This window comes from Capricornis sumatraensis, chromosome 4 (assembly GCF_032405125.1).
Source record: "Capricornis sumatraensis isolate serow.1 chromosome 4, serow.2, whole genome shotgun sequence".
Lineage (NCBI taxonomy): Eukaryota > Metazoa > Chordata > Mammalia > Artiodactyla > Bovidae > Capricornis > Capricornis sumatraensis.
In genome coordinates this window covers 114,884,913-114,909,333 of record NC_091072.1, presented here as the reverse complement: position 1 = coordinate 114,909,333, position 24,421 = coordinate 114,884,913, and the positions used below count along the sequence as shown (strand labels likewise).

The window sequence follows — 24,421 nt, the reverse complement described above, 5'->3', positions numbered from 1 at the left end:
ATGTCGATGTACGGCAATACCAATACAATATTGTAAAGTAATTAGCCTCCAATTAAAATAAATAAATTTATGTTTAAAAGGAAGGACTGATGCTGAAGCTGAAACTCCAATACTTTGGTCACCTAATGGGAAGAACTGACTCATTTGAAAAGACCCTTATGCTGGGAATGATTGAAGGCGGGAGAAGAAGGGGACGACAGAGGATGAGATGGTTGGATGGCATCACCGACTGGATGGACATGAATTTGAATAAGCTCCGGGAGTTGGTGATGGACAGGGAATCCTGGCGTGCTGCAGTCCATGGGGTCGCAAAGAGTCGGACATGACTGAGCGACTGAACTGAACTGAAACTCCAAGCAGATGATTCCATAGAACAACTGGACCTGATCCAGACTCAGTGCGTTTTTCAATGCTGAATGTGAATGTGAAGTTGCTCAGTTCAGTTCAGTTCAGTTCAGTTCAGTCGCTCAGTCGTGTCCGACTCTTTAGTCGTGTCCAGCTCTTTGGGACCCTATGGACTGTAGCCTACCAGGCTCCTCTGTCCAATGCTGAAAAGCACTTCTAAAACGAAAGATAACTAGATCACACTAAAAAGTACTAGATTTAGCTTAGCTTTAGCCTGAAAGAGAGTGACTAGTTAACATCCACAAAGATAAACGCTAGAGGATGGTCTATCTTAACTAGCAAAGGAAGAAGAGAGCGCGCGCGCGCGCGCGCGCGATTGATAGAAGTTTTGAACCTCGGCGGTTGCCGTCGCCCACCCTGCTGCGAAACCGGCCGCGCCTGCGCGCTGAGTGCCAGAAGGCGGTGTTTAAGTCAGCGGGACAACGCGGCCAGTGGCTCCTCAAAGCGAAGCCGGGAGTTTTCGCCACCATGAGTCGCAGTTATAATGATGAGCTGCAGTTCTTGGAAAAGATCAATAAGAACTGCTGGAGAATCAAGAAGGGCTTCGTGCCCAACATGCAGGTGAGGCGGGGGAGCAGGGCCCGTGGCTGGGGGTCTGCGGCGCCTCCCTGCCCACCGGGCGGGGCCTTCTCCAACCCCTCCAGACCCCTAGCGCGCGCGGCCGGCCTCGTCCCGCCGCCAACGGATTTTCTCCAGGTCCCCGGCGTCCACCCCAAGTTCCCCTCCGGCCCGTGAGTGCTTCATCCGTGCAGACCTAACGTCTCCGGTGGAGACGTCTCGGCACAGTGAGGGTGAAGAAAGCGGAATGCGTCCAGCGCATCCACATAAATACGAAACTGGCCTTTGCGAAGCGTTTTCACACAGAAGTCTGGTAAACGGACCGTTCCTGAGCCTTGGAGACAGCAGTGGTCTTCCATTAGGTGATCAGCCAGTCCGGAGTAGAGTTGCTTGGGCCAAACTCCGCTCCTCTGAGTCATGCTGGTCATTTATGTAACGTTTACGGACCTGTATTCACTGTACCAAGTTTTTAGTTCACTGTACTGCTCTTTGTGGGTTTTTTTTATTTCAATTGACAGAGTTTTAATAGGACAGTCTTTATTCTCGAAACAGACGAGAAAGGTCACAGGGCGAGGTGTTGTCTTTTTCACAGGCACTTGTCAAGTAGGGCCTGGAGGGTCAGTCGGATGCACAGCTTCCTTTACTCACCTAGTAGAAGCTCAGCCAAGACACTGGTGTCCAGTTGATGTCTTCTTCGTCTGACAGGATGATGTATTCCCGACGAAGACTTGGAACCCTGATACTAGAGAGTTTTAAAACCTGGTCTCTGTTATTTTGGGGCTTCCTTGCCATTTGTGCTTACTGTCTTTCATTAAAGTGAAGAAAGAAGGCATTTGTCAGGATCCTTGGCAGATCCTTCATAATATTTGATCTCTGATTAACATGTTCTCGCCTTTGGTGTTACATAAGTATATCTTCCATTGTCTTGTGTGTGCCTCTATCATCAAGCTTTTTTATTCTCTTAAAATTACACAGATTGTAAAACTAAGCTTTTTTTAATTCACTGTCTACATAAGTACAGATTTGTAAATCAGAACAGAAGACAGTAAAGTGTAGTGGGCTGTTGTCTTAGACACGGAAAAAGTGTGCTTAGGTCAGATGATTGCATTTGTCTGTTTAGATCTGAGTTTTTGATTCTTTTTTTTCAAAAGCTACTGATGTTTTAGAAGCACGAGAATACTGAGACCTTTGGCCTTAGTGAGAGCATTGTTGGAAGACTTTTCTTAATCCCACATGCACACAAAATATTTTACCTCTTGAACTTTTAAATGTGGCTTATGAGAGTAGGAGAATAAACAAAATGATTTGTGGAATATTGTAAAATACCTTTTAAAGATATATTTAAAGATGGGAACATCTTGTAAGAAGTTGTCTGCTATTTAAGGTAGTGTGAAAATGTTTTATGAAGAGTAAAGCAAACTAAATATTGTCTGCAGTGTTTGTATTCTATCCAGTACTTGTATATCAGGTCCATGTGCTCTGACATAATTTTTCCTTTTCTCTGATACCAGGTTGAAGGAGTTTTCTATGTGAATGATTCTCTGGAAAAATTAATGTTTGAAGAATTAAGGAATGCCTGTCGAGGTGGTGGTACGTAAATTATACAGTTTTACATGTGGTAGTACAGCTAGTATGTACCTTGTGGCCTGAAAGTGGTAACTCAAATAATTATAATTTAAAAATACAAAAGTATTATCGAGGAATGATCAAGACTTGAAGTGAGACAAAAGCCTGTTACTTTTTCGTGATCACATTTTTGGCCACCTGGGCTTGTAGGTGGATCCACTTTAGCTTTATCCACTTTAGCTGTATAGACCTGGTTGGTTTTGCACCTAACCTCTGACAGTTACGATAAGAGCAACCATTTACTGTGCACTTACTATGTAAATGTACAGGCATTTACATAGCTTATGGCATGTAATTCTTGGAGTAACTCTAAGAGGAACATATCTCCATTTTACAGATGTTTAAGTCAAGGCTCGGTGAGGTTAAGTCATTTTAGTTCATCCAGGGCTATAGTTTCTCAGTGACAGAACCAGAATTCAGATCCAGTTGTGTCTAATTACAAAGTCAGTATACCTTTAGTCTCACTAAACTTTCTCATCTGTAAAAAAGAGTTTATCACACCTATCTTGTAAGACTACTGGGAGATATAGAGATAAATGTGTACCATTCTGATGATGATGGTGAAATAGAAATCTAGTTGTAACCCTTTTTTTTTTTCCGTCAACAAACCTAAAATAATTTCACCTCTGTCTCACCAGGGCATGCTGACTTGTCTAAAAAAATGTGCTGATATTACAACCCCAGATCCCCTGACTCTCCATGCAGTGTTTTCACAACACTTCCTAATTGCCCTTCTTTGTCATTTAGAGTAAAACTAGTTTTTGTGTTTTTTTTGATGTTATGAACAGTTAAAAGAATGCTTTTTTAATATTGACAACATAATGTGTAATGATTTTGTTTTACAACTCCAAGTAGAATATTTGTAGGCAACCATCATGGTCTGCACAGAATACTGATGGCATGTTTCATAATTAGTCTGGTTGCCCTCACCGCTTTCCTGTGTGTGTGCCGCCTTCTTTCCCACTTCATCTCAAACACACTCATGAAAACTTTGCTGTTGTAGAACTAACCACTACCCCTTCATTTGATCCAGTCTAGAAAAGTTTGACTATATTTCTGCCAAAAATCCCAAAGAAAGGCAATGCCAAAGAATGCTCAAACTACCACACAATTGCACTCATCTCACATGCTGGTAAAGTAATGCTTAAAATACTCCAAGCCAGGCTTCAGCAATACATGAACCATGAACTTCCAGATGTTCAAGCTGGTTTTAGAAAAGGCAGAGGAACCAGAGATCAAATTGCCAACATCCGCTGAATCATTGAAAAGGCAAGAGAGTTCCAGAAAAACATCCATTTCTGCTTTATTAACTATGCCAAAGCCTTTGACTGTGTGGATCACAATAAACTGTGGAAAATTCTGAAAGAGATGGGAATACCAGACCACCTGACCTGCCTCTTGAGAAACCTGTAGGCAGGACAGGAAGCAAGAGTTAGAACTGGACATGGAACAACAGACTGGTCCCAAATAGGAAAAAGAATCCATCAAGGCTGTATATTGTCACCCTGCTTCTTTAACTTCTATGCAGAGTACATCATGAGAAACGCTGGGCTGGAGGAAGCACAAGCTGGAATCAAGACTGCCGGGAGAAATATCAATAACCTCAGATATGCAGATGACACCACCCCTATGGCAAAAAGTGAAGAAGAACTAAAGAGCCTCTTGACGACAGTGAAAGAGGAGAGTGAAAAAGTTGGCTTAAAGCTCAACATTCAGAAAACTAAGATCATGGCATCTGGTCCCATCACTTCATGGCAAATAGATGGCGAAACAGGAGAAACAGTGGCTGACTTTATTTTTCTGGCCTCCAAAATCACTGCAGATGGTGATTGCAGCCATGAAATTAAAAGACACTTACTTCTTGGAAGGAAAGTTATGACCAACCTAGACAGCATATTCAAAAGCAGAGACATTACTTTGTCAACAAAGGTCCGTCTAGTCAAGGCTATGGTTTTTCCAGTGGTCATGTATGGATGTGAGAGTTGGACTATAAAGAAAGGTGAGTGCTGAAGAACTGATGCTTTTGAACTGTGGTGTTGGAAAAGACTCTTGAGAGTCCCTTGGACTGCAAGGAGATCCAACCAGTCCATCTTAAAGGAGATCAGTCCTGGGTGTTCATTGGATGGACTGATGTTGAAACTGAAACTCCAATACTTTGGCCACCTGATGCGAAGAGCTGACTCATTTGAAAAGACCCTGATGCTGGGAAAGATTGAGGGCAGGAGGAGAAGGGGACAACAGAGGATGAGATGGTTGGATGGCATCACCAACTTGATGGACATGGGTTTGGGTGGACTCTGGGAGTTGGTGATGGACAGGGAGGCCTGGCGTGTTGCAGTGCATGGGGTCTCATAAAGAGTCAGACACAACTGAGTAACTGAACTGAACTGAACTACCAAAAATCAAATGTGTTCACTTTTCTCATATTGAAATTTTGTTTTCAGGTGTTGGTGGCTTCCTGCCAGCCATGAAACAAATTGGCAATGTGGCCGCCCTGCCTGGGATTGTTCATGTGAGTCCATATTCAGAGCTTTAATCACTTATATTTTCTTTTAGTCTAAAACTTTGTTAAATAGATGAATGGCCATGCCTAGCTGATAGTGGTATCATCTAGACTGTGACCCTCAAACATCTAGAAATAACTGTGAAATTTAAAGAAATAATTGAATCTGGGTAATATCTCAGTTTCTGGTTGCCTTTGGCCAGAATCTGTAAGTGTTTGAGAACCTTTGGAGTAGATTTTGTTCTCTTGTTTCTTGTTGTACACATTATTCTTATATTAGTGTGCCACCAGTGAAAGTTTCAGTGTGGCCGCATTCAAGAGGATAACTGGAGGAAGACTGGAAAGAAGTATAAGGGTTAGGACTGAGGGAAGGGAGAGAGGTGCACAATAGAGCTGGTGAGGGTATGATTGGAAAAGGAGGCTGGTGGCGATGCTGTGGATAGAAGTGGATGATACAAGTGGGCCCCCTACCCGAGTCTGCATTTCGGATTCCACCACTAGGGGTAGATGTTAAATCCGGCAGACGTGATTTGAGGTCTTGATGCAGGTTACTGTGTTCAGCACTTGGGGGAAGAAATGAAGAGACGTGGGTTGTACATTTAAGGAAGAGTTCAGGTGTCTGTACGTATCCCTACCATGTTGTGATCTCCGTTCTTTCTGAGTCAGGATACTTCCCTAGGCCCCAGATGTAGACAGTGTACAGTTTTCATTCCATCAGATGTGTTACATTTGTCTTATTTCTTAAACACTGAGAACCTTTGTAAATCTGGCATTTCACTCCTGTCAACCTGACATGACCACAATTTGTCAATGTCTAAGCATCATCTTTAAAATGTAATAGTATTAAAATTAGCGTGTGGTTCTATATCATGTTGTACTGAGGCGTTTCTCTTTTCAGTTTTCTTAGTTAATGGTCAGGATTTGAGGGGGTGGGGAAGGTTGTGGATTTTTTTGTCTTTTGGCTGAACTGCACGTGGGAAAGTCCCAGTGGTCAAACTTTGTAAAAAGTCTTTCCTGCCATATCTAGCTTTATGATTAGGAATTTTTATACCCAGTTTCTACCAATAGAGAAGATTTCGTCAAAACAGAATCTTGATTTGGGGAAGGTTTTAATTCCCAGTCTGTTTTAGAGTAAGATCTGTCAGAGTGCCAGATGGAGAAAGCTGTATTTCTTTTTCTGATTTTCTTTCAGCGATCCATCGGTCTTCCTGATGTCCATTCAGGTTATGGGTTTGCTATTGGAAATATGGCAGCCTTTGATATGAATGACCCTGAAGCAGTGGTATCCCCAGGTAAGGTCGCTGTGCACGTCTGCTGTCAGGCGTGTAGTTTCTCAGAATCATAGCCTTTCCAGAATAGATTGTGGCTGCTTTTTGTGTGTGCATGTCAGCTTCATCATGTTCTATCATTTCTTCATTTTCTGAGAGGATTAATTGTGGACACTTGGAGGCTATTAAAATATCAAATAAAGCATATATTTATTTAAAACTATTTGAGCTCCTACTTTGTGCCAGGCATTATTCAGACATTGGCTACAAAACAAACCAAAAGACTTCCCTGGCTAGTGTATCTTCTTTGTGTCACAGTTACCTCTTAGGCAAATTGGAGCTAATGATATTACTTATGACATAATATTTTTGTGAAGATTAAATGCATTAAGCTGGGCTAAAATACTTAGTACAAAGCTAGACACTTAGGAAGTACTTGATAGGCATCTGCTCTCATTATCGTCGTTATTATCCACTTCTAGTTGTACACTGCTTTTCTGCTGTGGTATGCTTTCACTGAAAATACTTCAGACCAGAAGTAGTATCTTTGCTCAAAAAAAAGATGAAAGTACAAATTATATGTTGAGAGTTTTGGTGGACAGGATCATTTTAGAGCAATCCTCTGCCAAGAATAATGAGAAAAACTGTGTAAAAATTTCAAAACAAAACCAAAACACATCTGTTGAAACCATAAGAAAACTGTTGAGATGGTAAAAATTTGTGAGGCTAAGATCCAGAGGAAAAAGTGCAAGTACATGCCCCCAATATTTAGCACTTTTAGTTTTTCTTTTGAGGTCATGGCAAATTTGTCCTTGAGGACACAGCTGATGCAAATAACCCTGTTACAGACTTGACACTTTAACCTCTAAGATACGGATGTGATTGTATGTGCACCCACATTATAGTGCATCTGAGAACTGTAGAATACACATTCTTTTCAAGTGCACATAGAATGTTCACCAAAACTAAACCATGTACTGAGCCACAAAGATGATCTCAAATTTCAAAGCTTTGAAATCAGAGTAGCAGTTCCCAAACTTTAGACTTGAGACCTTTTTACATTCTTAAAATTACTGAAGGTTGGTCTCAAAGGCTTTTGTTGATGTTTACCTTACTGGAAATTAAAACTGAAAAAGTTTAAAACAGTAACACGTAAGGACACATTCCATGTTTCATTATGCCTCACAGCAAACATGTTATCACATGTCATGTAGCCTTTGGAAAACTTCACTGTGCAGTAGAGAGAATGCATTTAAAAGGCTAATGAATGTCTTAGCATTGTTATACAGTTAATCCTAAAGACATGATATGATCTCTGGGCCATACCTAAGAACCACTGATACAAAGAGTAGTATCCTGCTGCAGTGGAAGTTAAGTTAGAAATCGTGAACAATAAAAACTAAGGGGAAGAAACCCCATACGTTTATAAATTGAGCAGTATGCATTTAAATAACCCATGGGTCAAGAAAAGCATAATGGAAACTACAAAATAATTTTAACTAATGATAACTTTTAAAATAACTTGTCTAAAAATTGTTACTATTAATACCATCCTTGAATAGAAATACACAGCCTTCGGTGCACAGATTACAAAAGAAGAAAGGCTACAGTATCAATGATATAAGCATCCATCTCAAAAAGTTAACAGAAAGCACAACAAATTAAACCCAAGAAACAAAGAAAGATGGAAATAAGAGCAAGATTAATGAAACAATATACAATGGAAAGGATCAACAAAGTCAAAAGTTGGTTCTTTGAAAGGACTAATAGAATCCATGAACCCCTGATAAGATTGACCAAGAAAAAAAGAGAAGCACATAATTCACATTTTAATCTCTGGTCTAAATGTTACTTATGGTTATTTTTGCCTCCTTGGCCCACAGAGTACTTTAGTATGTTTTTAAATTATGTTGTTGTTAGCTACTTTGTCAGCTACTTTAAAACAGTTATCTTTAAGAGTGGCTATCTTTTAAACCCTTTATTCATAGTGAGTAACCACTGGTAACAATGCCTAAACACCTGGTTTTGCTAATATTTGACTTAATTTTTCTCTATTTTGTAGGTGGTGTCGGATTTGACATTAACTGTGGTGTCCGCTTGCTGAGAACCAATTTAGATGAAAGTGATGTTCAGCCTGTGAAAGAGCAACTTGCCCAAGCTATGTTTGACCACATTCCTGTGGGAGTGGGGTCAAAAGGTGTCATCCCGATGAATGCCAAGTAAGAACAAAAGTTTCCAATATATGGAATGAGAGATAATAACCACATGATCCTCAGGTTCATTTCCAGTGTAGGAGATTTAGGAGATAGGGATTGTTCAGTCACTTTTCAGGAAGTGTAATGAATTGTTTTTTTTCAGCATGAGGTCTATAACGTTTGTTAGAAACATTAGTCAATTCATGTTCATTGTGACAGCCTTTGACATACAGTTCTAAATAGAATAATATTCTTTAATGTTTACTGAGCATTTCCTGTGTGCAAAGCATTGTGTGGTGGTGGATGTGTGTATCATTTTGTATAGGTAATAATGCTAATATTATCCCTGGTTTACAAGAAAGGAAACTGAGGTTTAAAGAGATAATAGTAAATAAGCTAGTGAGTAAAGTCAGGATTCACATCAAGGATCCTTTGGCTTCAGAGGTTATATTCTGAACACCACTGTCCTTCGTCAGTGAATATGTATTTATTGACGACCTTCCTTTTTGGGTGATAGCCCTGAGTTTGTCCCTCACCTACGATTTCATGTATTTCCAAAGTAGAGAATTCTGTGTAGGACTACCCTGCAGTGGCCTTTTAGTGGCCATTGGTGTGTCATATCTCGTGTAAAGCTGTGCACCTTACACTTTGCAGGGTGTGCTTAGTAAGTGTACCTCTTTAATATCTTCTGTTTTATCTTTAAGATCTGTATGAATTTTGTGTTCTATTCAGTTACATGTAGAGACATTAATGTTAAAATGTTTTAGCTATTTCCTGTTATATATAATTCCTATTTACCAAAATGCAAAACACAACCCCCCAAAAAAACACTTAGAGTAAAACTGATACATTTGGAAGATGCTTATTTTATGATTTTATGTGGTCCCTGACATGCATTTCCACTTTGAAAAGCATACTTGGAACATCTAATAAATTCCAAGCATCTTTACAAATATTTTTGACAGGAATTTTGTCCTAATAGGTAATGTTTGAAATGAGCTGTTGTGGGGAGGGCACACTGATCATTGTAATTGCTCCTGATAATATTTGAAAGAGGGCTGGACCTTAGGTGAAGATGAGAGCTTTTTTCTTCTAGGGGTTTAATGTGTATATAGCTCAACTTCAAAATGCAGATACACTGAAGCTAGGTAGTACTTCTGTGAAGGTAGGAATAAACCTTAAAATTTAACCTATGTTGCCTGAGGATATTGAGATAGATTTATTTATTCTTTGTAATTTTTCATAAGTTACTATGAAAAATTAGTGTTAACTATGGTAAAGTTGGTGGTAGATAATGATTGTTGTTATAGTTATAAATTTTCTGTGGCTGCTTAATCACTGCATCACAGAATTCGGAATCAGAGAGGTAAATAAAATTTGAAAAGTATGAGGGGCTGTAAAAATGTGAAGAACTATAATCATCTCCAGTGTGGTATTTAGTACTTTAATATTAAATTATTTATGAAACTGCTTTCCTCAAAAAACTAAAATTGCTAATAGCATGAACTATGTCTCACACATTGCCTGAGGCACAGGCAATAAATGTAGTGCTTTCCTCTGCCCTTTGAGATGTGGTCATTCTTAGGTTTTGATCTGCCTTGGCTGTGAAGTGACCTTCACGTTGTTACTCACTCAGAGACTTGGAGGAGGCCTTGGAGATGGGTGTGGACTGGTCCCTGAGAGAAGGCTATGCCTGGGCAGAGGACAAGGAGCACTGTGAGGAGTATGGAAGGATGCTGCAAGCTGATCCCAATAAAGTCTCAGCCAGGGCTAAAAAAAGAGGCCTTCCCCAGGTAACACTCACTTTCGAGGGGAGATGTTCATTTTTTTCATGTTGTTTTTTTATTTTGGTGGAGAGGACATCTTCCATGTGTGGAGAGTATATCCCCAGCATTTTCCAGAGTACATTGAAAGGAACACAATTTTATTTATGCTTCATTCTTACTCTTTTAAAAAGCTGTCAGGAGCTTGCACATATTCATAAAATAAAACAAGGTGTCATGAATTAGAAATGGATGGGAAGAAAATGAAATACGATTATAAGACTTAAAATATATACCAAAATTGCTTATGTAGAAACTTTGACAATCTACAGATTTGGCTGAAAGTTTTCTAGCATCTAAGTTGAAAACAGATACCTTCTCAGTTCGTGGTGTCCATGAGATAAAAATATACCAGATGTTTGAAATTTACATTAATTGTAATGGCTTCGCCACTGATTGACTATGACTTTAGGCAAGTCTCTTGCCTTCTGGGTCTTGTTTTCTTAGGTGAGAATTGAGATAAAAGTTAAAACTAGGTAACCTCTGAAGACTCTTGTTGCACTGCCATTTTCTGGGTTCCTAAATCATCTGTTAGCTCCAATTATGGGATATATCCTTCCAGTGATGTGTAAGAGTCAGCATTCATCAGTTCAGTCCAGTCACTCAGCGGTGTCTGACTCTTTGCGACCCCATGAATTGCAGCACGCCAGGCCTCCCTGTCCATCACCAACTCCTGGAGTTCACTCAAACTCATGTCCATCGAGTCGGTGATGCCATCCAGCCATCTCATCCTCTGTTGTTCCCTTCTCCTCCTGCCCCCAATCCCTCCCAGCATCACAGTATTTTCCAATGAGTCAACTCTTCGCATGAGGTGGCCAAAGTACTGGAGTTTCAGCTTTAGCATCATTCCTTCCAAAGAACACCCAGGGCTGATCTCCTTCAGAATGGACTGGTTGGATCTCCTTGCAGTCCAAGGGACTCTGAAGAGTCTTCTCCAACACCACAGTTCAAAAGCATCAATTCTTCGCCTCTCAGCTTTCTTCACAGTCCAACTCTCACATCCATACATGACCACAGGAAAAACCATAGCCTTGACTAGATGGACCTTTGTTGGCAAAGTAATGTCTTTGCTTTTTAATATACTATCTAGGTTGGTCATAACTTTCCTTTCAAGGAGTAAGCATCTTTTAATTTTATGGCTACAGTCACCATTTGCAGTGATTTTAGAGCCCCCCAAAATAAAGTGTGACAGTGTTTCCACTGTTTCCCCATCTATTTCCCATGAAGTGATGGGACCAGATGCCATGATCTTCGTTTTCTGAATGTTGAGCTTTAAGCCAACTTTTTCACTCTCTGCTTTCACTTTCATCAAGAGGCTCTTTAGTTCCTCTTCACTTTCTACCATAAAGGTGGTGTCATCTGCATATCTGAGGTTATTGATATTTCTCCCGGCAATCTTGATTCCAGCTTGTGCTTCCTCCAGCCCAGCATTTCTCATGATGTACTCTGCATATAAGTTAAATAAGCAGGGTGACAATATACAGCCTTGACGCACTCCTTTTCCTATCTGGAACCATCTGTTGTTCCATGTCCAGTTCTAACTGTTGCTTCCTGACCTGCATATAGGTTTCTCAAGAGGAGTTCATCCCAAAATTTGACCATTCTGTCCATGATGTTTAAATTGTCCTGTGAGCTATTTGATGGTCTGAGTTTTGGTTGATGAAGCTTTTTGTGTTGTTCCTCAAGCAAATAATGATATAATAAACTGCAGGAACTGCTGTACGCTATTTTAATTGTGTGGAATACTACTTGAAATAAATGAAACCTTTCTAAGCTTAGAAGTTTCTTTATTACATAAAACACTATTTGTGTGGTTATCTTTTTGTTGATTGTTTCTACCAATTTGCTTTTTAAAGGGATTTTTTCAATCCAGAGTAGCTGCTGTTTCATCAAACATTCTCACTTTTGTAGTTGGGGACTCTGGGAGCAGGCAACCACTATGCAGAAATCCAGGTTGTGGATGAGATTTTCAACGAGTATGCTGCTAAGAAAATGGGCATTGACCATAAGGGACAGGTGTGTGTGATGATCCACAGTGGAAGCAGAGGCTTGGGCCACCAAGTCGCCACAGGTATATTCTGGACCTAAGTTTTGGCTTGGTGCTAAAAAGTACATTTTATGGGGAACCATATAGAAGTTTAAGGGAGAAAGTGCTGAAAGTTTACTTGTCATCTTTTACCCTTGTTTTTCTCACTGGCAACGCATCCTTGAACAAATTAACTTCACTAGGCCTTAACTTGCTTGTTGGAAAAAAGTGAGAATAATTATTTTGTATGGTGTTGTAAAAGCTCCACCTTTTATGTTTACTCTACAGATTACTGTTACTATCTGACCAAGAAAGAGCAATAAAAATCTTAAATTGTAGAATTTATGATAGATGCAGATTTATTTGGGTGTTATGATGGATTCAGTGATGAGATAGCAGGGACTCTGCCATCAGATTATCTTATGAGGGAGATAATCTCATGTTTATTAAAAAGAAAAACTAAAGACAAAAGATAGTAATTGATAAAATACTATGAAAGAGGCAGAATGTTTGGGTAAAAGATTTTAGGGGTGACTTCATAGACACACAACATTTGAACAATCATATGTGCAGGACATTCATGACCAGAAAACAGCATAAACAAAAGCAGGAGGCAGGGAATTAAAGGTCATTTTGGATGGTTTGTAGGATGTGTGAAAGGGTTTATGGATATAGGATAAGTTATATGGGCACATGGAAATTATAAACTCTGAGTTACAATTATGGTTCATCCTTGTATGTACGTTTCATTCTGTGGGAATTAAATGATTTGTCCCAACATGGCCTGTATAGGGTATTTTGTCTAGCAGGTGTATGGAGCACTGACTAACATTTCTGAACTTTCTACTCAGTACTTCTCTACAGTTTATCATGAATTCGATTTGCATACAGAAGATCTAGCAACTTGTCTCCAGTTCTTTTAGGTTAAGTCACTGAAAATTATTTTCAGAAGCCGTGATAGAAATACATGTTTTACTACTTCTCATTCATATGCCAGGAAAAGAGCAACTCAGACCATGATGTTAATTCTGTACACCTCTGTTCCCCTTACAAGTCCTAGAGAGCAGGTGTTCTCTTTGGAGTCCACATACATTGTGTCAGATAGCTCTGACAGAAGATTCTCCATAAATACATCTTAACCAACAAGTAGGTGAGCTCAGAAACAATTTAAAGGGAAAGTTGTGTTTTACTTGTTTCTTCTTAGAGTGGCTTTGAATATAGTCTACCTTTCTGCAGTAAATCTGAATTATAAAGGGAAAGCCGGCTGACTTGGACTTGTTGCTCTCTCTTCTTTCAGATGCACTTGTGGCTATGGAAAAAGCCATGAAGAGAGACAAGATTATAGTCAACGACCGTCAGTTGGCTTGTGCTCAAATCGCTTCCCCAGAGGGTCAGGACTACCTGAAGGGAATGGCAGCAGCTGGGAACTATGCCTGGGTCAACCGCTCTTCCATGACCTTCTTAACCCGTCAGGTACAGTTGAAGCTGCTCGGCTGTTCCTAGTTAAATATGATGAACTTAAATGATTTAAAACAGTGTAATTAAGTCAAAGCTTATATAATTTGGTTGTGTAATAGATATTCAAAATATTGGCAAAGAGTCCAAGTTTTTGTTGTGTCCTTAAGCTCACTCAGTAGGGTATCAGGAGTGGGGAGAAGAGAAGCTAAAATTATTCCTAGAATTTGCCTTGAGCGGTGGAGAGAGTGGAAGTCCTGTTCCCTAAAATTCAGAAGGCTGAGGAAGAACCACTTCTGAAGAGTGAGATCAAGAGTAGCTGTAATCTTTTTTCCCTCCAAAGGGTTTCTTTAAGAAAGAATCTGGCTTTGCTGGGTCTTTGCTGCTACTCCCAGGCTTCCTCTGGCTGCAGGGAGTAGTGGCCACTCTCCAGTTACGGTTCTCGGGCTTCTCCTTGCAGAAGCTTCTCTGGTTGCAGGGCACGGGCTTTAGGCGTGTGGGCTCAATAGTTGTGGCTTGTGGGATCTTCCCGGACCAGGGATCAAACCTGTGTTCTCTGCACTGGCCAGTGGATTCTCAACCATTGGACCACCAAGGAAGTCCCAAGAGTAGTTGCAATTTATTCGGTGAAACTTGCTCTGTGGTCTAAAGACAGTTTTTGTCCTTTACATGAAGATTAACAATTTTGCTAATTTTGAACTCTTAGATCCCTCACTCCCTTCAGGAACAGAGCTTTCAGAATCAATAATTTCTGAAGAGCTAGTTCTGGCCACTATTAACATTAAGCTTTCTCTCTTAGGCTTTTGCCAAGGTCTTCAACACAACCCCTGATGACTTGGACCTGCACGTGATCTATGATGTTTCTCACAACATTGCCAAAGTAGAACAGCATGTGGTGGACGGGAAGGAGCGGACTCTGTTAGTACACAGGAAGGGGTCCACCCGAGCCTTCCCTCCTCACCATCCCCTCATTGCGGTTGATTACCAAGTACGTACTGAGCCATTTGTGGTTTTAAGTGGTGGGGGCATGATTTGGACAGTTCTAAATATGGACGAATTTAAACAGGAAAGCAGCAATTGTGAAAAGAAAACAGTCTGTCATCCATGAGAACGGTGATTTCCAGTCTTCTCTGAAGCACGACTTCACCCTTCATCTGTGCTTGCAGTGTGCTGTCTAAACAATGCTGCACAGAGAATATTCTGCTCCATTGAGATACATTAAGATTATCTTTTTAAGGCCTTTGAATGATTAGAAGACAGGATTAAGACTAAACTCAGTCTGTTTCATTCCTCTTCTCCTTTTGATATCTGGCTGTGATCAAGTTAGAAGGACCCTTAACCAGCCATTTCACAGATCAGGAAACAAGCCTGAGAGGGCAAGTGCCACGCTTACTCAGCATGGTTCTTCCTAAAAACTCTTCCCTACACATTTGAGTTTTGTTTTGCTCTTACTTTTGGTCTGTCTTCTATCTTCCTGGTCTTCAATATTCCCTCCCATCCTCTACCCTTACCTCTCAGTTATGAGAGAATCAAAATACTGTCTTAATATAGTTGTGAGAGCAGTACATTGAGAGGCCCAGGCTTCTCCACAGTCCTTTAGTGCAAGAGGAAAGTTAAATCGCAGGCATGGAAAGTTCATGCAGTTCTGAATGTTAACATGTTTGATTTGTGTACTTCCTCAGCTTACCGGACAACCAGTGCTCATTGGTGGCACCATGGGAACCTGTAGCTATGTTCTTACTGGTACTGAGCAGGGCATGACTGAAACCTTTGGAACAACTTGTCATGGAGCGGTGAGTTATGAAAACAGAAGCTCACTTAGAAAAACTCGCTTCAGTGTAGTCATTGCTTTCCATTTTGAGGGTAAATATATTGAAAGTGAAAGTGAAGTCGCTCAGTCATGTCCAACTGTTTGTGATCCCATGGGCCGTAGCCTGCAAGGCTCCTCTGTCCATGGGATTTTCCAGGCAAGAACACTGGAGTGGGTTGCCATTTCCTTCTCCAGGGGATCTTCCAGAGCCAGGGATTGAACCCATGTCTCCTGCACTGAAGGCACACTCTCTACTGTCTGAGCCACCAGGGAAGCCCTTGGTTGAACATTAACAAAGTTGAGGTTTGGATCTGTCTTGTTTTCTACATGAGTTTAACCCCAGAATATATACTGTCTAATAATACATACTGAGGTCACCAAGTATCTCAACATTAGTGAGCTCATTGTATGGCTAGGGACTGTTCCTCAACTCTGAATCCACAAAATGTGGATTGAAAAATTGTCACACTAGCATAACTGATAAAACTTAACCTGATGCAAGTTTACCTCACAGTGTTTCTCAGTGATTTACAGACTTAGCCGTTAGCACAACTTGTTCCTTACTGAGTAGATCCACTCAAGATCTGGAGGAAATGCCGTATTTTGCAAATCAGGACCCGTGTGCAGACTGCTCACCTATTTCAGTATGTTGCCTCTTCTAAGCCAGGCGTTGGTAAACTTTCTATAAAGCACTAGACAGTGAACATTTTAGGTTTTTTGGGCCAGAAGATCTCTGTAGGAGCCATTCCATTTTGCCATCATAGTAGAAAGCAACTGTACATAAACAAGTGGGTTTGCTGTGTCTAATAAAACTTTATTTACAGAAACAGGTAGTAGGCCAGATTTGGCCCCTAGACAAGTTTTCTAACTGCTTTTCTAAGCCGTCAACGTTTTTAGCTGGTGATGGAGTGGAAAATAGAAACTGTCTAGGATATCTTTTCAACTGGACAGGCCCTCATATATATATATATATATATATATATAAACCGCACTATTTTCTCCTGACCCTTTCTTGTTTCCAGTTGCCTCTCAACTCCTAATTTTTAACCCAGTGATCAAAATCATCTTCCCTCACACACTGTCAACAATGTTTCAGGGCACTTTTTATTGTCACAGTCAGGGAGAGGAATTTTGCTGTTCGCATGTAGTGAGTAGAGGCCAAAGATTCTGGTAAATGTCTTACAGTGTGTATGACAGTTACCTAATCTAGGATGTCAGTAAATGCTAAGGCTGAGAAACTGTTTTAAATCACAAATGGCATAAAGTTTTTGTGATGATAGACTTATCATTTACAATTTTAAATGAACATATTTGTATTTACTTGATAATAGTGATCAAAAACACAAAACTGAATCTTAAAATGCTTTGTAAATGCAGATTTGTTTTCCACAAAGAAATGATGAATCTTACAACTAAAGGCACATTATAAGCTTGATGAAATAGGAAAAGCTTATTTTTTAATTCTTTTTATAGTTTAAAAAGAAGTCAAGGAAAAAGCATATAATCCTAAGGGTTTAAATAATCACTGGGATTGAACATAATTTATAAATGAAGTTCATTCCTTTCCCAACCTAGGGCCGTGCCCTGTCCCGAGCAAAGTCAAGACGTAATTTAGATTTCCAGGATGTCCTCGACAAATTGGCAGACATGGGAATTGCGATCCGTGTCGCCTCACCCAAGCTGGTAATGGAAGAGGTAAGTGAAATTTTGATAAGTATGCAGCATAAAACTGTTCATAATGTATGCCAGTATACAGAGACAGCAGTTGTTACTATTGCTAATAGAAATATCCTTTAGGAGATGAAAATTAGAGATACCAAGGGAACATTTCACGCAAAGATGGGCTCAATAAGGGAGAGAAATTGTAGGGACCTAGCAGAAACAGAAGATGTTAAGAAGAGGTAGCAAGAATACACAGAAGAGCTGTACAAAAAAGATCTTCATGACCCAGATAATCACGATGGTGTGGTCACTCACCTAGAGCCAGACATCCTGGAATGTGAAGTCAAGTGGGCCTTAGGAAGCATCACTACGAACAAAGCTAATGGAGGTGATGGAATTCCAATTGAGCTATTTCAAATCCTGAAAGGTGATGCTGTGAAAGTGCTGCACTCAGTATGCCAGCAAATTTGGAAAACTCAGCAGTGGCCACAGGACTGGAAAAGGTCAGTTTTCATTCCGGTCCCAAAGAAAGGTAATGCCGAAGAATGCTGAAACAACCACACAATTGCAGTCGTCTCACACACTAGTAAAGTAATGTTTAAAATCCAAGCCAGGCTTTAGCAGTATGTGAACCGTGAACTTCCAGATATTCAAGCTGGTTTTAGAAAAGGCAGAGGAACCAGAGATCAAATTGCCAACATCTGCTGGATCATGGAAAAAGCAAGAGAGTTCGAGAAAAACATCTATTTCTGCTTTATTGACTATGCCAAAGCTTTTGACTGTGTGGATCACAATAAACTGTGGGAAATTCTGAAAGAGATGGGAATACCAGACCACCTGACCTGCCTCTTGAGAAACCTGTAGGCAGGTCAGGAAGCAACAGTTAGAACTGGACATGGAACAACACACTGGTTCCAAATAGGAAAAGGAGTCCGTCAAGGCTGTATATTGTCACCCTGCTTATTTAACTTCTATGCAGAGTACATCATGAGAAATGCTGGGCTGGAGGAAGCACAAGCTGGAATCAAGATTGCCGGGAGAAATATCAATAACCTCAGATATGCAGATGACACCACCTTTATGGTAGAAAGTGAAGAGGAACTAAAGAGCCTCTTGATGAAAGTGAAAGCAGAGAGTGAAAAAGTTGGCTTAAAGCTCAACATTCAGAAAACGAAGATCATGGCATCTGGTCCCATCACTTCATGACAAATAGATGGGGAAACGGGAAATAATGGCTGACTTTATTTTTCTGGCCTCCAAAATCACTGCAGATGGTGATTGGAGCCATGAAATTAAAAGACACTTACTCCTTGGAAGGAAAGTTATGACCAACCTAGGCAGCATATTGAAAAGCAGAGACATTACTTTGCCAACAAAGGTCCATCTAGCCAAGGCTATGGTTTTTCCAGTGGTCATGTATGGATGTGAGAGTTGGACTATAAAGGAAGCTGAGCGGTGATGCTTTTGAACTGTGGTGTTGGAGAAGACTCTTGAGAGTCTCTTGGACTGCAAGAAGATCCAACCAGTCCATCCTAAAGGAGATCAGTCCTGGGAGTTCACTGGATGGACTGATGTTGAAGCTGAAACTCCAATACTCTGGCCACCTGATTGAGGCGACTCATTGGAAAAGAGTCTGATGCTGGGAGGGATTGGGGGCAGGAGGAGAAGGGGATGACAGAGGAAGAGATGGCTGGATGGCATCACCGACTCAATGGACATGGGTTTGGGTGGACTCCGGGAGTTGGTGATGGACAGGGAGGCCTGGCGTGCTGCAATTCATGGGGTTGCAAAGAGTTGGGCACAACTAAGTGACTGAACTGAACTGAGGTGAACTGAGGAAATGAAAGGAGGTGAGGTCTCATGGGGTTTTGTCTTTGCTAGGAGCTCAGGTATGATGAAATCATCATTTAAGAGAGAGTGATTGGCTTAGTGACATTCAGGTGATTGGCAGGACAGTGTCAAGGATTCACTTGAACTTAAATTCAGTGGTTGGGTGTTTTTCAGCTAAGTTCAACTCTATGGGTGGAGGCGTGAAATAGATGTTGAGTTTCCTTTAGTCAGGGTTGCAAGTACAGCACAATGAAAGATAGATAATCAAGGTTGTTGATGGGTTGCAGAAAGATTGTGGGTCTCGTGAGATTTAAAGGATTGTTGGAGGTGAAAACCTAGGCTGTGTTCACCAACGTGGGATGTTGGGAGCTGAGACTGGGGGAGCTATAAGCATTGGTGATGACTAGTTAGTTCTAGGGTATGACTCTGGGAGTGAATGGCTGACGTAAGCATCGAAGGAGCAGCAATGAAGGAACTAGGAAACCAGGTACTGAAAGGATCCTCTTCCTGGATATTGAAATTGTTCAGAATTATACCCGGAGAGGCTGAGGATGGCCCAGGAGCTGGAAATCTTCAAGTGACAATGGGAACGGACTCTAGCAGATGATTGCAGCAAGAAGAGTAGTAGTTGGCATGAATGGTGACTGCAGAATTCAGAACTGGGAGAAAGGAGGGAAAGTGGTCTGAAAGGAACCGTGAAGAGCAGGGACACCTGTCCCACCTCTCAGCCTAATGGCATGACCCAGTTTGGGAGAGAAAACAGCTGCTACTTCAGAAAGTTGGAGGCAGAAGTAACAGCCTCAGGGTAGATCCATGTTTCAGCAAGAACAAGAAGGCAAAGGGAATGTTTAAACAAGAAGGGAAGAAGTTGTTTGCTTTTGACTCAGTGAAAAGGAGTTCAGGGGTCATAGTAGAAACGTTTCAGGAACTGGAAGGGAATGAGAGATGGGCCTTCAGAAAGGGTTGCACACAGCCCCATGGGATTCAGTGAGAGTTCCAAGCTTGCTGTGCTGACGGGCATGGAGATGAAAGGTGTGCGTGAAGAGGTTTGTTCTGTTGGTGGCGAGACTGAAGGAAGGTGGGGAGGCCTTACTAGAAACCACAGAGACAAACTGTGTATGTGTATGTATATACACATGCATGAATACAGTGTTAGTTATATATGTGAATGTAATAACCTCTCCTTATTGTGAAGGTGTTATGTGTTCATTCCAGGAATTTTGAAAATTATAGAAACATATAATAAGAGAAAATCAAAATTGTTAATTACTCCACCATCCAAAGACAGTTACCACTAAGAGAATCATTTGATACATTTCCTTTCAGTTGGATATTGGTGTATGTGCTTTATTCAGTTACATTTACTGCTTTTCCTACTATGTAAATGACATAACGTTCTTTGGGGAAATTTAGAGAAATACAGAAAAAATTTTAAATAAGATGAGAATGTTTATCATACTGCCCCTTTACCCACACTGAACTTTCATCTTTTAAATTTTTGCTTATTTTATAGGCAAAAAAAAACAAATCCAACTCAGTGCTATTTGAATGTGCATATCTGTAATTACAAGTGGAGATTAATACTTTGAAAGATTCCATTTTAAGTAGACTTTTGCAATGTTTAACTCCACCCCTACAGGCCCCTGAGTCCTATAAGAACGTGACGGATGTGGTGAACACCTGCCATGATGCCGGAATCAGCAAGAAGGCCATTAAACTGAGGCCAATTGCTGTAATCAAAGGATAGAACCCTGACCACGGCCACCGGACACCACTGACCCTCCCTGAAGTGGAAGTGGACAAAAACACTCTTCAGACATCAGACTCGATTCCTGACAGGTTCCATGGTGTGCAGCTCTAGCTGCCTATTCCAAAATGGCTAGTGGGTCAGCTTCCAATTCTGGAGTCAATGTTGTAAACTTTCCTTCTGGGAGGAGTCATGGTGCCCCCACTTGGAAAGAAATGTATATGCTTCCTCCCTGATTATCCCACAGATTTTTAGAAAAATCTGGTAGGGAGTGAGGCTAAGTCAAGAAACTGCCTTACTCAGTCACACAAGTCTTTCTTCATCAGAATGAAGTTCTTTACACCAACCTCTGTTTCCAGCCTGTGAGGTATTGTGAAGAACATTCTATTAAATAGGAAGATTTTGGAATGTCTTTTTCCCTTCTATCACTTTGTCCACTTATCCACTCTTATACCATCTTGTCCTGCACTGAGCAAAACCCTAAATACTATTCTTACTTGGAGCAGACAAATGGGTCAAAGAAGGATGTTGAACAGATGGATAATGGGACAAGTTATAGAGGGGGGATGTGTGTGGAGGTGTAGGGATGGGTACCCAAAAGAAAATATTTCTTCATAGACTTGTTACCTTTGTCATTCTAAATATAAGGCAGAGTTTTGACTTACCTGTAGAAAATGGCATCAGCTGGTGTCTGTCATTAATTAGGCCTGGTCAGATAGACTTTTCTTGAATAATAACTTACAAGGCAGCATCAGAGAACCCCTCCCCCCAAAATACTGAGTATCTTTACATTTGTGATTGAATTATTATAAAACATCAAATGGCCACAGCTGTGATGCTAATGGTTACTCTGTGTTGACAGGTTGACTAGTCTTGTGCCACCTAATCAGATGAGGTGCTATGTACTATGACACCTGAAGATGTTTAATTTATAGGGTACTGAGGCCACAGTTGAGTCCAGACACTAAAATGGAAAAATCTAATAAAGTTGTAGTATATTGTTTATATTTCATGCTTAATGTTTCATAGCTTAGGACAGTATTTCTACTTGATTTCACTTTGGTCAGTGTTGCTGTTTTCTGATTTTCTCCCTGGTTGCTTTCAGAGATGCGCCTTAAAATACTCTTTTCTAACGCTTATCCCTCAACTTATAATAAAATCCCCCATTGGAGTATCTTCTAAATGCTAGCTAGAGAAAAGCAGACTTCCTCTGAAAAAATGTGACATGAAATAGCATGTCTTTACTTTGAGCACTCAGGAACTTAAATGGGTTTAGAGTTTGAAAGTTACCAATAAGTTAGTAATCTTAATGCAGTAATTATATGTTACTTGTGCCTCTGGGTTGGACCAGTGATCATTGTGCACAGGTGAGTTAAGGATCCAGTGGACACTGGAAGGCGTTTGAGGATGAGAAACAGGCTTCTGGCAGGTGCTAGGTTCTCCTCTCCAGAGATGAGGCAACAATGAGTATCTGTGTGGACTCCCTCTAACTGGGCTTCCCCAGTGATGTCATTTAGCAAAGTCTGCTTCCAGAACTGTGATGTTAGTGCAGGAAATGCTGCCGATCATCCAAGGTACATATGTTACATCCTATTGGACGTTTTGAAAGTCACTCTGGGGAGGGGAGAGGGGAGCTAATGAAGTAGAGAAATAGAAATGGTTTGTGCCATGACATTTCTGTATTATAAGCTTTTCTTATATGTAGCATTTCTCCCAAACTTGGCCCTATTAATGACCTTGGGAAGTAATAGTTAATATTTTGAGTTCAAAAAGAAAACTAAACATTGTTTTCCTTGTTCTAAAGATGTCATTTTCTCATTTCAGGCAAAAGCCATTTAAAAATGAATGTTCAAACAAAGTTGAAGTAACCAGCTGTTTTTATTGCTCTAAATGTTCCCCATGTCTTGGGCACATGGACACAGCTGGGAATGCACTTTGATAAGGGACTGTCTGGTTTCACCAGGCATGAAATGAATCTTATTACTGTGCACATCTTTTTCAGGCCTCTAAAGTCAGTAGGTTTATCAGTAATATTTTAAAAAGCACTGACATTCACACATTGATGATGGACTGTGTCATTCCTATCTACAAAGACCAATTCATGAGACATAAAATATGAACACTCACTGATTTTCTAATTTTGTGAAATGTTCTGTGGAGCAACAAGGAACTGAAGATTCAAATATTGAAGTAAAATCTTGCAGATCTTAAGATGCTCCCATCTTCATATAACCTTGATCTTCATATAATGTTCAAAAGCTTACATACAAGATAACTTTTTTTTTTAGGTTTTCCTATTTTGTTCTTGCTTTTTTAAAGTAACTTTCTCCTATTTCTGAAAATTGCTTTTAGCATCATCTGTATTGCTGAAGTGTTTACAACTCCCTGTGCCTGATATTTCAATACACAACTCACATTACCCCTTCTGTCCTTACTTCTCATTTATGTCCTTATTTTTGCATCTGCTCCATTGCTTGACTACATAGGATTTTCACATTGTCCAGAGAGCATGATTTGGGTCCATCTGGATCAGCTGAATATGAAGATGCTATTAATTATTAATCAAGCACCTTGGAGTGTGCCAAGTTATTAATAGTTTCTAATCTTTAAAGGCTCTTGCTTTGAAACTAATATCTGAAATACCAGTGATCTGAAGATACTGTTTTAAAGAGGACATATCATAGAGAAGTGAGTGGTGATTTAAGTTGTACCTTGCAGATAGATGTATAGTAAATGAAAAAAGTACCAAGCATATAGTAGGTACTTTACATGTTAAAAATCACTATTCCTGCTTTGTAGTATACCCAACATTTTTACATATGGTTTTAGTCCTTAATGAATGAGGGAGGGCTAGGCAGGATTGATGCCCTTACTCAGCCTTGAAGCAATTTCAGAAGGTTGACCTTCGCCCCTCTGCTTCCCATTAGATCTCTGAGGAGGGAATGAAACTGGAGGGAAGGGGCATTCCCCTTTAAACAACCATTAAAAGAATGACAGCCATCAGTTCAGTTCAGTTCAGTTCAGCCGCTCAGTCGTGTCCGACCCTTTGCGACCCCATGAATCACAGCATGCTAGACCTCCCTGTCCATCACCAACTCCCGGAGTCTACTCAAACTCATGTGCATCGAGTCGGTGATGCCATCCAGCCATCTCATCCTCTGGCGTCCCCTTCTCCTCCTGCCCCCAATCCCTCCCAGCATCAGGGTCTTTTCCAATGAGTCAACTCTTCGCATGAGGTGGCCAAAGTATTGGAATTTCAGCTTTAGCATCCGTCCTTCCAATGAACACCCAGGACTGATCGGATGTGACAAAAACTGGTTAGAACCAACTATCAACTAGATCCAAGATGGCGAAAGATTCAACTTCCAGTGGGCCTTGAGCCTCCATATATGCTTATTGTAATACATTAGCATGTGCAAAATGACACCCACCAGTGCCATGACAGTTCCAGGGCCAACCACTGAAAAGCCAAAAGGTGGGCCGTGGCCCAATTCCTGGACATCGGCGCCTCTT

The 24,421-nt window shown here is 40.6% G+C and overlaps 1 protein-coding gene across 1 annotated transcript; it reads left to right on the top strand.

The window, feature by feature from the left end:
• Positions 1 to 843: 843 nt before the first annotated feature.
• RTCB (RNA 2',3'-cyclic phosphate and 5'-OH ligase) lies at positions 844 to 23,064 on the top strand. The gene is made up of 12 exons (XM_068970657.1): positions 844 to 966; positions 2,475 to 2,553; positions 5,034 to 5,101; positions 6,285 to 6,384; positions 8,423 to 8,579; positions 10,192 to 10,348; positions 12,290 to 12,449; positions 13,702 to 13,877; positions 14,659 to 14,847; positions 15,542 to 15,652; positions 17,245 to 17,364; positions 20,801 to 23,064. Exons 1-12 carry the CDS (start codon positions 874 to 876, stop codon positions 20,906 to 20,908), a joined length of 1,518 nt encoding a protein of 505 aa, XP_068826758.1. The 5' UTR covers positions 844 to 873; the 3' UTR covers positions 20,909 to 23,064.
• The last annotated feature ends 1,357 nt before the right edge of the window (positions 23,065 to 24,421 follow it).